General features: G+C 42.5%; 1 protein-coding gene across 1 annotated transcript in view; it reads left to right on the forward strand.

Moving 5' to 3' along the window:
* The window catches only part of CSGALNACT1 (chondroitin sulfate N-acetylgalactosaminyltransferase 1), a 160026-nt gene that overhangs the window by 78166 nt on the left and 70484 nt on the right, over positions 1 to 11376 (forward strand). Inside the window, exon 2 of the mRNA XM_003794000.3 lies at positions 5027 to 5954. Coding sequence (XP_003794048.1) covers positions 5321 to 5954 — 634 coding nt within the window. The 5' untranslated portion in view covers positions 5027 to 5320. The remainder of the gene's footprint in view (positions 1 to 5026; positions 5955 to 11376) is intronic.

Genomic DNA, 11376 nt, shown 5'->3' on the forward strand with positions numbered 1-11376 from the left:
CTCTTCTACAAGCCAATGAGTTTGCTGAAGTAGGAATTTGTGCTTGGTTCACCTTGTCATCTCCTGTAACTTCTTTTTAAAAAATTTTCGGTTGATACGAAGATATATATGATTAGGTTACATTGTTTGCATTTGTAAGGTAAAGTCCACGTTGTAGCTGTGGCCTCTCCCCCGGAAGTGTGCCATTGTGTCGGTTAGGTGGGAACTTACCGAATCCCCTCCCTCTTGTTGAGTTTAATTGAGTTTATTCTCTCATGTGTACAAGTTGTTGTTAATCTACTAGTTTCAACTTAGTATTGAGCATGTGTGATGCTAGTTTTTTCATTCTTGTGATACTTAGGAGAGTGTCCCCCAAATCCATCCAAGTTGTAACAAAAGATACAAAATTTCCATCTTTTTTATGGCTGAATAGGACCCTGTGGTATACGTGCACCACAGTTTATTAACCCATTCATTCATGGGTTGAAGGGCACTTGGGTTGTTTTCACATCTTTGTGATTATAAATTGGGTTGCTGTAAACATCTGAGTGCTAATGTCCTTATGATAAAAATGACTTTTTTATTTTCTTTTGGTTAGATACCTAGTAATGGGATTGCTGCATCAGATGCTGGGGTGGATGCAGAGAGAAGGGAGCACTCCTGCACTGTTGGTGGGACTGTAAGCTAGTACAGTTGTTATGGAAAGAAGTATGGAAAGTCCTATTTGATCCTAGAATCCTGTAACTTCTTATGCAGTGCATTGAAGATAGTAGGTCTCTGGGCCTATTTGTCAGATGGGGAATGAATGAAGACAGAATCCCGGCGGGAGCAGACTGTATCTCTGATCTATAGTGTACTGAATCTCCAGGTCCTCACTGTGTTATTTGGAGACCCGGGTGTTTTCTGGTCTCAGTGGGCTTTCAGGCTGTGACATGATCTATGCTGGGAGTCTTGAGAAACCCTCTCCATTGCTGGAGCCCTTGGCCTCGGCCTACTGTGTTTTTCAGGTTTTCTTCCTTGAAAGCTCAGGACGTCTATAAATCGCTAAGCCTCCCCTGCTATATGCCTTAATGAAAAGCTTCTAGAATTGCTCTGATGTGAGAATAATGGAACAGGAGGCCACACTGAGAATGCTTTTCCAGTCAGAGGGTAGTTGGAATACCCCTGTTTTAGGTGGACTCAGACCAGAGTGGGCACTAGAAAGCGTTGCTGTGTGACAATGTTTTGCCTTCACAGAGGACTATTGTTTGATTGCCCAATGACTGTGAGAATGGCAGTAAAGACTTTGTACTTGGCTGTCTCCTTCACTCCAATCAATAAATCCACTGTTTCAGACAGCGTGCGTGACAGATCCATCAATGAGGGCTTGGCCAGGGATAGGAAGGTGTTGGGCACAGCAGTTCAGTAGGGATGGACATTCAGACATGGACAAGGCCCCAAACCTGATGAGTGCAAGGATTTTTTTCCTTAAACAAACAAGCAAACAAAAAAAAACCTAGGAATATGAAACCCTTCTTCTCCCAAGGGTCTTAACATTGGTGTTCATGGGGACTCCTTCTTGCTCTCTGGTTTTTCCCTGTTCCTTGCTGCCCCAGGAGACCAAGCTAGTCTAAAAATCTGAGGGCTTTTCTAAGTTTTTTAAATAGTAGCACAGTGCCACTGTGACCACATTAAGCTGTTATTTTCACTGTCATCTCTAACTCGTAGTAGTGCTTGGTAATTATATAGTGCTTTCCTTCTGCAAGTCTGTAAACACAATCTTAGTGTTAACTCTTACTCTCAAAGCACCTCTACACAGAGAGGGAGATTGCACGTGGCCTTGGTGCTTAGGTGTACATTGGTCTGTTTATGTCTCATTGAGGTATCTTTTTGTAAAGGGGGAAGAGCTGGTAAAAGTGGCACCCACTTTTAAGGATGGTGTTCAGTGAAGTTGTTCTTTGTGGGAAGTATCCTTAGAATCCGAAGGATAAGCCTCCGCTGACTTCAGCAAGCAGATACTCCTGGCCTCCACAGTACAGCCAATTGTTACTATTTTTGATTACAGATTAGACTGTTGGCGTGGTTTGGAAATGTTTTGTCTTTTAAAGAATGCAGAGTTTTGTTTCTGACATACGTTATCAGGTCCTGGTATTTAAAAGGGAAAATCTATCATTTGTCTTAGGTAGCAATTTTTACAGCTTTTTCCCTCCTCTCCTCTCTGCTCCTCTCCTCTTCTTTTTTCTTCTGAGACAGAGTCTCACTTTTTCACCCCTCTCCCCACCCCCATAGAGTACTGTGGCATCATAGCTCACAGCAACCTCAGACTCTTGGGCTCAAGCAATTCTTTTGCCTCAGCCTCCCAAGTAGCTGGGCCTACAGGTACCCACCACAAGGTCTGGCTATTATTAGAAGCTGGGTCTCACTCTGGCTCAGGCTGATCTTGAACTTGTGAACTTAGGTGATCAGATCACCTTGACCTCCCAGAGTACTGGGATTATAGGCACAAACCACCTAGCCTGTTTGTTATTTCTTTTAAATTTCATTCTGCATAAAGATCTATTCCCCCCCCCCCAGTATTCCTTTTCTCCAAAGAGTGGAATACCAAGTAATTTATACTAGTGAATTTCAAAAGACAGACTAGATTTTAAAGAGATTTATGAAGCCAAACAAAAAGATGTTCCAGTTTTAGATTTCTTTAATCATAGATTATTTAATCTTCAATCTTTAAACATTTGTTTCAGTGAAGCATCATGATTTTATCTTTTCATGATTTTAATCTTTTCTGCAAGTATAATCATTATCCCATTTTAAAAATCTATTGGAAAATTGCATTTTTAAAGCTTCTATAGTACAATAAAATATGTTGAATGTTCTGTTTTTGTTTTTCGATTTACTTATTTTGTCTTTAATGACAACCTATTTAAAGTGGGAGTCTTTAAGTGGCAGAATAACATGATAGCGTGTCTTCACTGGTAATTTAATACTTGGATATAATGAGTTTATCTGAGAATTTCATTAAAAACAGCAAGGTGCCTGAACACCAAAGCTGAGATATTTTTAATCACAGAATTATAGTAATTACACAAATCCCAAGATTTTCATCTCATGGAAAAGGCTTCCAGGGCTAAGCATGCACTTTAAACTTAGTGCTAATAACTGTGTATTGTTCTAAATTATAGCAGAGAGACTCCACAGGCCCAGGGAAATATTAGAGGGAAGATTATGTGTCGTGTTTTTAAGGACAATTGAGAAATAAACTATTTTTGATAGCCTGGTGGTATCTCTAAGAGGCACTTCCTGGGTAATAGAAGAGGAATTTCTGTGTACAGACATACCACATAGAGGTAAATATTTAAATAGAGTCCATGCAGCTGTAAGCATTTGCTGTATCTTCAGAGAAAAAAAAGCTCTCTCTTTTTTCCCAGGGGTCTTGAAGTTGCTAATTAACTTCGAGAGATGTCTTTTTCCCATCAGTAATTGGTACAGACCACTGGTAAATGAAATGATTATTGGCCCAGAACCTGACTTTCTGGGTTGGGTGAAATACTATATAAATTTAGTTATTTGGGGGGTTACTGAAAATGCCAAGTTTTTATAAAATTTGAAAGGCACAGTATTCTTGGGGAACTGGTTTGTAAGAGGAGTGTCATAGAAAGATACATCAAGCTGGGCACAGTGGCTTGTACCTGTAATCCTAGCACTCTGTTTGGGAGGGTGAGTCAGGAGGATCACTCAAGGCCAAAGGTTTGAAACCAGACTGAGTAAGTGAGACCCCATTTCTACAAAATATAGAAAAATAAGCCAGCTGTGGTCATGTATGTGTAGTCCCAGCTACTTGGGAGACTGAAGCAGAAGGATCACTTGAGTCCAAGGTTGCAGTGAGCTGTGATTAGGCCACTGCACACTCTAGCCTGGGTGACAGAGTAAGACCTTGTTTGGAAGGAAGGGAAGGAGGGAAAATGGAAGGGAGGGGAAGGAATGAAGGAAGATGGATACATTTAGATGGTCTTAAAAAATGTCCCTAAACCATAAATTTCAATTGATCTGTTTTCTGTTAATCATTCTTTAATTTATTTTTCCTGGCTAAGATGGGTAGGGGGAGACAAAGAAAGGGCATTAATGGAGAACTGAAGAGGTGGTGTGCTGGAGGACATGGAGAAGGGTGGAGGAGGGAGGCAGGGTGCCCCCAGGAGACAGGCCGGGCCAGTCAGGAGGGCCCCTTCCTTCTCACAGGGCTTTGGAGTTGAGCTGCCAGGATGCGCAAACGGTCCTGAGACTGATCTGAATATTTCTAATAAGCCGTCAGGATGTGGCACTGTGTGTAGAGGCTGCAACAGAGACATGCTTGGGAGTTAAGTCCCAGTAGGACAGTATTACCGATCTGTGTTCATTCTAGGGGGATCTTCCCTTTCTAAGGAACTCATTTTCCCCTGTCTGCAAGCAGAATTGCAGTGTTAGCTGGAACAATTGTCCCTTGATTCTGTTACTACCCAAACTACCCACAATTATTGTTTCCATATTTGAACATTTGGTACTTTTTCACCTCCCGGTCGGAAAGGCTGAGAAAGCCCTTCTTTCTCAGTGGGGCCTGGCCTGAGTAGTGAGTGCCCATAGGCTCATTCACAAGGAGCTCATCTAATCCCATCCACCCCCCAAGCATAGGTCCTAGCCCTGAAGTCCCCTTTGGCCAATTTCATTGTCATTCAAGTTTTGCTTTCCTGCATTAACCATCAAAATGTGTGCCATTGTGGAGAATTTACAAGTTACAGAAAGAATAGATAGAAGCAGGAAACTCACTCTTAACCCTTACACCCAAAGAGAGTTAACTGTGGTTCCCGTTTGCCGTGTTCCTTTCATGCTGTTTCCTGTGCCCTTTGTTCCATGTATGTGTTACCCGCCAAGTGCACACACTTCTGTGTGGTTGACAAACTTTTGATCACATTGACTCGTGTATCCTAAGCATTTTCCAGAAACCTCACAGGAGGCCTATTGGATATTGATTGCTGCAGGGAACATAAAGGTGTTACTAATTTGATTAAGTATGGATGTCATTTGTGTCTCCTCCCAGGTCCCCCGTTGTGCTCAGCTGCCTGTCAGGAAGACTGTGGTGAGAATGAAGGAGACTGGGAGGTTCCACTTACCTCTTCGCTTCTGCCTGCGAGATCAGCCTTTCCAAGTAGGGCAGCTGTTCTGTGTAGTGGTGGACCCCCAGGGGCAGGACACATTCTAGAAGGAAATGGATGCAAGCAGCTCTGGAGGCCCCAAACGCACGTGTCCTGCGGTCTAGGCCAGGGAAGCCCTTCGGCACCGGCCCTGGCATTTCTGAGATGCCACTGGTACTGGACGCATGGCCCATTCCTGAATGAGGATGCTTCGCCGAGGGCTGCTCGCGTGGGTCTCTCGGCTGGTGATTTTGTTGGTGCTGCTCTGCTGCGTGATCTCTGTGCTCTACATGTTGGCCTGCACGCCGAGGGGCGACGAGGAGCAGCCGGCGCTGCCCAGGGCCAACGGCCCCACGGGGAAGGAGGGGTACCAGGCGGTCCTGCAGGAGTGGGAGGAACAGCACCGCAACTACGTGAGCAGCCTGAAGCAGCAGATCGCGCAGCTCAAGGAGGAGCTGCAGGAGAGGGGCGAGCAGCTCAGGAACGGACAGGACCAGGCCAGCGACCCCGCCGGCCTGGGGCTGGACCACAGCCCCCCAGAGAAAAGCCAGGCGGACCTCCTGGCCTTCCTGCACTCGCAGGTGGACAAGGCGGAGGTGCACAGCGGGGTCAAGCTGGCCACCGAGTACGCCGCGGTGCCTTTCGACAGCTTTACCCTGCAGAAGGTGTACCAGCTGGAGACGGGCCTGACACGACACCCCGAGGAGAAGCCAGTGAGGAAGGACAAGCGGGACGAGTTGGTGGAAGCCATCGAATCGGCCCTGGAGACCCTGAACAGCCCTTCCGAGAGCAGCCCCAACCAGCGCCCCTACACGGCCTCTGATTTCATAGAAGGTTGGTGTGTTTGTGGAGTGGGGGGAAAAGTGGGATAAAAGGCATCTGGGGGTCCTGGCACCCAGGAATTCAAGGTTGGAGTGAGCTGTGATTAGGGCACCTGCATTCCAGCCTGGGAGACAGGGCAAGACCTTGTCTCAAACAAAACCAAAAACAAACAACAGAAAAAGAAAGAAAGATGCATATTCTAGAAGGCTTTATAAAAAGGTCCATAAAGAATAAATTTAAGTTTATTAGCAGCTGCTGTGGGATGGCTGCTGGAAAGTTTTCTGTGAGCCACAGATACCAAAGGTATAGCCTGGATTTTTATTTTTCAGAAACATCTGTTTCCACTTACTTTCTCCTGGAAGCCACAGTTGTTGAGTGGACAGTTTCATTGTTCCTGGGCAGAAGTTACAACTCCTTGCTCTTGTATTTTTTAAAAAAAGAAATAAAACATAAATATAAAACATCAAAACCGAAGCAGAATAGGATAAGCAATTTTAAGCTCCTCTTCTTGCAAGCAGTTCTATTAATCCAGCCAGGTTGCCAGCCCATGAATAGAGTAATAGCAAGTGTGTAGTATTGCTTTTATTTGTACCAGATACTGTTCTGGGACCTTTATACTTACCAATTTTCTTTTCTTTTCTTTTCTTTTCTTTTTTTACTTATATTACTTTGAATTTATAATTTAAAGTAAATACAGCAGAGATTCTACCTAACAAATTTATAATTTTAGTAAATACAGCAGAGATTCTTCCTAACAAATGCAAACATTGTACTCTCACATTAATCTGAAATAAAAAAAATTTAAAGTTTACTATATGTCAGAGATTATACTAAGTCATTTATACGGATCAATTTATTTAAGTTTTAAAACAACCCATTGAGGTGAGATACTGTTACTACTCCATCTTACAGAGGACCTCACTAAAACAATCTTGCCAAATCACATGGAGACTGAACTGGAATTTAAGCTCAGGCTCTCTGTTTTCCAAGAGTATGTTCTTAATTATTACATATAACTTACCAATTTTCATTTTTTTTTTATTGTGTGGGATTTGTTGAGGGTATAAAGAATTAGGTTACACTGATTGCATTTGTTAGATGAAGTCCCTCTTACAATTGTGTCCTGCCCCTAAGGGGTGTGCCATATACCCTTACCCCCATGCTCTTTCTCCTCCCTTCTCCCCACTCCTTCATTCCCACTAATTCTCTTTTTTATGATGACTCCATGAGGAAATGAGGAAATGGAGGCATAGATTAATTAAGTGAATACTTAAAGTTGCTCAGCTAGCAAGGGGTGGAGCCAGGATTTGAACTCAGGAAGTCTAACAACAGAACATGTACCCTTAACCTTGCCTTGTATTGTACAAATTCTCAGAGCACTTGGAAACTAGGGAGATGATGGTTCAGTTTTGTTCACAGGCATAAGACAGCCTAGTATTAATTTGTGTCTTATTTTATTAATTGTATATTTTATTTTATTATTTTATTTTTATTAGAAATAGGGTCTCACTTGATTGTCCAGACTGGAGTGCTGTGGCAATATCACGGCTCACTGCAGTCTCAAACTCCTGGTTTCAAGTGATCCTCCTGCCTCAGCCTCCTGACTAGCTGGGACTATAGGCACATGCCACCATGCCCAGCTTTTTAAAATTTTTTGTAGAGATGGGAGTCTCACTGTGTTCTCCAAGCTGATCTCAAACTCTTAGCCTCAAGTGAGCCTCCCACATCAGCCTTGCAAGGTGCTGGGATTACAGGCGTGAGTCACCATGCCTGGCCTGTGTCTTATTTTTGAACTCAAAAGCGTCATCTAGTTGCTTGGAAGACAGTGTATTCGTGTATTCTTATTAGCTGACCTTTTGATATCAGTTCAAAAATCAACTAATAATTTGGAAGATGAGCCTGCAAGAGCATTTAGTTTTCTCCATTTCTGAATAGGCTTTCCTTCATCTTGTCCAGGAATATATCCAGGCCCAGATAACCTAGGTCTTGCGACCACCAAATTGTGGACTTATGAGTAAGAAAGATTCTCTATAGTTATATCAACCCCCCTCCCCACTGTTATGCATGCCAGTTCTCTTTGGGTATTTTCTCCTCTTATGCTTTTTTCCTACTTTATATAGAATCTGTAAATTTATGTCAATTCAGTGTATCCTTATTTTTCATATACCTAGAGCCAGGTAAAGAAATCTTTTACAAGATCAAGCTTTTGGAGAGAGGATATTGTTTTATGTTTACTCATTTATGTGAGATATTAAAAATGTCTAGAACTTTCGGCAATTAAGCAGTATAAGCACATGGTGAGCGCTCAGTAAGAGCTCAAAATAGGATGAGGCAACATCACATTTTACGGGGCTTTACAGTTTATGAAGCATTTCCACATACATAATCTTGCTAGATGACTCTTAGAGAAAAATCATTATTACCATTTTTTAAAAATTCCTGGTTGCTACTCTTCCTAGAGGATGCTGCATAGAGCAGCCCAGATGCAAAGCAATTTCAAAAGAACTTGATTACAAATCGATGCCTACAATTTTGAATGTTTGACCTTGTGAATTTCAATCAGCATTCATATTTGAAACCTCTGTCTGAGCACGGTATCTCGATACCCAAGGCCTGTCTTTCTCAGCCAATGGTGACACCAGCCTCTGTCCCTGTGTAGATGGGCCCTGAGGTTTGGCCAACTTTCTGTTATAAACATTCTCATCATAACCACCCGATGTTTTTTTTTACATGCAGCGCACAGCTGGTATTTTAAGGCAGATCAATCCACATGTATCTCCACCAATTTGGTGAAAGTCGGGTCATGTGAGTAAATAAAGATAAACACTTTAAGTATATTTATGCAGATTTAACCGTCATAAACAGCACAGATTACCTCACTTCTAACAATTCCTATCAATAGTGCAAGGTTGTGGAGGGAATGTTACATTCACAGAAAGTGGGACATTATGGCAGATCTCATCAGTTACGGGAAGCTTCAGGGAGGGGGAATTATATGCACTATAAAAGTAACTTTGAAAATGGTGATTTTTCAAAACAAAGTGGTATTTCTGCCACTGCAAAAATTCTATCATCATGAAGATAACTGTTCGTCCAGGAGGCTATAAATCGTGATTCTAGCTTCTGAGAGGTGGTTAGACTGAATTACACTCAAGGACCTTTTTAATCTTGTTTCTACATGATCCAGGATCCTTTATCTACACCTAGTGAAGGAGAAGGAAAGAAATGGAAAAGGTCTGATTTGAGATCTTTTATAATGAGTGAGAACAAGCGATAGGACCTTAGAAGGGTGGAATAGATCTTTAAAATAACTTGTTCAGGTTCCTAAACATAGAGTAATTTTGTGTTTGAGGTTGTAGTAGTCCAGAAGGTAGAGGGATTTTGCAATAGTCCCAGGAAAAATCTTAGGTGAGAAAATTGTAGAGGCATGTTTTGCACTCTCAGAAAGTTCTCATCTAAATGAAGGCAATCCACTTGCTGAACCCTGAACTAATGTGATAAAGGCGAGGAGTCTTTGTGTTTAAGGAAATAATAAAAGCCTGTGGTGTGCTTCCTGATGATAATAGCTGACTGTGAGGCAGGCGGCACGATGACCCAAGCATAGTGAGCTGTGTGGCTTTGACTCTTCAATGCTGTAAGACTCAGTTTCCTCATCCATCAACAAGAGACTTGACCTAGACCTTCCCTCACGGCCCTATGAAGCCCACCCTCTAGGTCTGTCTTATCTACAAAATGTGAAGCCCTGCTTCCACTTCCTTTATTCATAGGTTTGCCAAGCAGCCATCTCTAGGGGTTATTCATAGGTTTGCCAAGCAACCATCTCTAGGGGTGCCCTGTCATCTGCTCTGCAGGGTGACCCAGGCCAACCCACCCACTTTTTGTTGTACTGCTCTGTAAAGGGAAGATTCTGATGTTAATAGATTATTAATAAGGTCTTATCTGTGACACTTGGGGAGGGAGAATACCACACAAATAACTATCTAATTTATCTATATTGATTTAATTATTATTATGTGAGGCCTCGAAGTTCTCAGCCAGCATGTCCAGAGAGGCGAGGGTGGCAGAACTTGGCAGAATGGTCATTCTGATCACCCCTCGCTCTGCTGTGTGTGTGCTGAATGGCCACATCGATTTCTACTGTGCGTGTGAAGTTTGGAACAGGCTTGTGTGAGTTTAGGTCCCTCCTCTCTTTCTCATCCTTCTATCTTATCACCTATCTCAAATGCCCTCATTTGTTTGCTGATGCTTTAAGTTCTTTTAAAGAAGAAAAATGCTTTCATACCAAAATTAAAGATAAGAGGATTAAATCCTAAAAAATGGTCTGAGGCTACACTTTGTAGAGTGAGTTCTTCCTTGGCAAGAAGGAAAGGACCTCAGCTTTGGACTTGTACCAAAAGACAGAAATCCAATCCCCAGGCCCTCCACTGGGGCCCTACCCCTAGGGTAGAATAAATGCTCTGCTATTGCAGAATCATTTGATGGTTTTTTTTTTTTTTTTTTTGAGACAGTCTCAAGCTGTCACCCTGGGTGGAGTGCTGTGGCATCACAGCTCACAGCAACCTCCAACTCTTGGGCTCAAACAATTCTTTTGCCTCAGCCTCTCAAGTAGCTGGGACTACAGGTGCCCACCCCAACACCCGGCTTTTTTTTTTGTTGCAGTTGTCATTGTTTTAGCTGGGGACCCCACGAGGCTTCATCATTTTGTTAATGGTGGTGCATCCTCCCCACGGAGCAAGGGCCCCTCTGTGTCCTCTCCCTGCTGGCACCTGTCCCTCCTCAGGTTTGGGGCCAGCTGTTTGCTGTGTGCTATCACTCCTCTTCTAAGTTCCAACCAATTCTTGCATTTGAAGGCAGCCTGACTCCTTTCCCCCCTAAGGGATACTTCTTTCAGGCCCTGATCTCCTAAAGTGGGAGTCAAGTCTGAAACTACTTTTTAAAATAAAAATTTAAAACCTATATTGATCACTTTGTATACTTACACTGCTCTACAAATCAATAACCTCCTCTTACAACCTCACAACCTAGTCTCTGCCAGTATCCCCAGTCCAACAGTTTAAAAGATCTGAATTGCCATCATTTTACTCACGAGCAGGAACGTTTTGGTAACACCTCAAAGCCGAAGCCCATTATCGGAAGATTTTCTTTGGAATGAGAACCTCATATCCTATGATCTGTGTTCTGTGCTGATAAATTCAATCTTTTTTTTTTTTTAATTTTAACTTGTCCCTGATTCCTTTTTTGTTGTTCTTTTTGAGCTTTAATGTTGTAAGTTCTGGGTGCTTGGATTCCTTCTCTCAAATGCCATATTGTCATAAAAAGTAAAACTATTAATATTATCATGTCATTTATGATACTGCCCCAAACTAATGGTGTTGCGTCAGCCCTGTCTTCCATATGGCCAGAATATGGAGTCACTATTTTTCTTTTTCTTTTT

This window comes from Otolemur garnettii, unplaced genomic scaffold (genome assembly GCF_000181295.1).
Source record: "Otolemur garnettii isolate 467f Iridium unplaced genomic scaffold, OtoGar3 scaffold00074, whole genome shotgun sequence".
Lineage (NCBI taxonomy): Eukaryota > Metazoa > Chordata > Mammalia > Primates > Galagidae > Otolemur > Otolemur garnettii.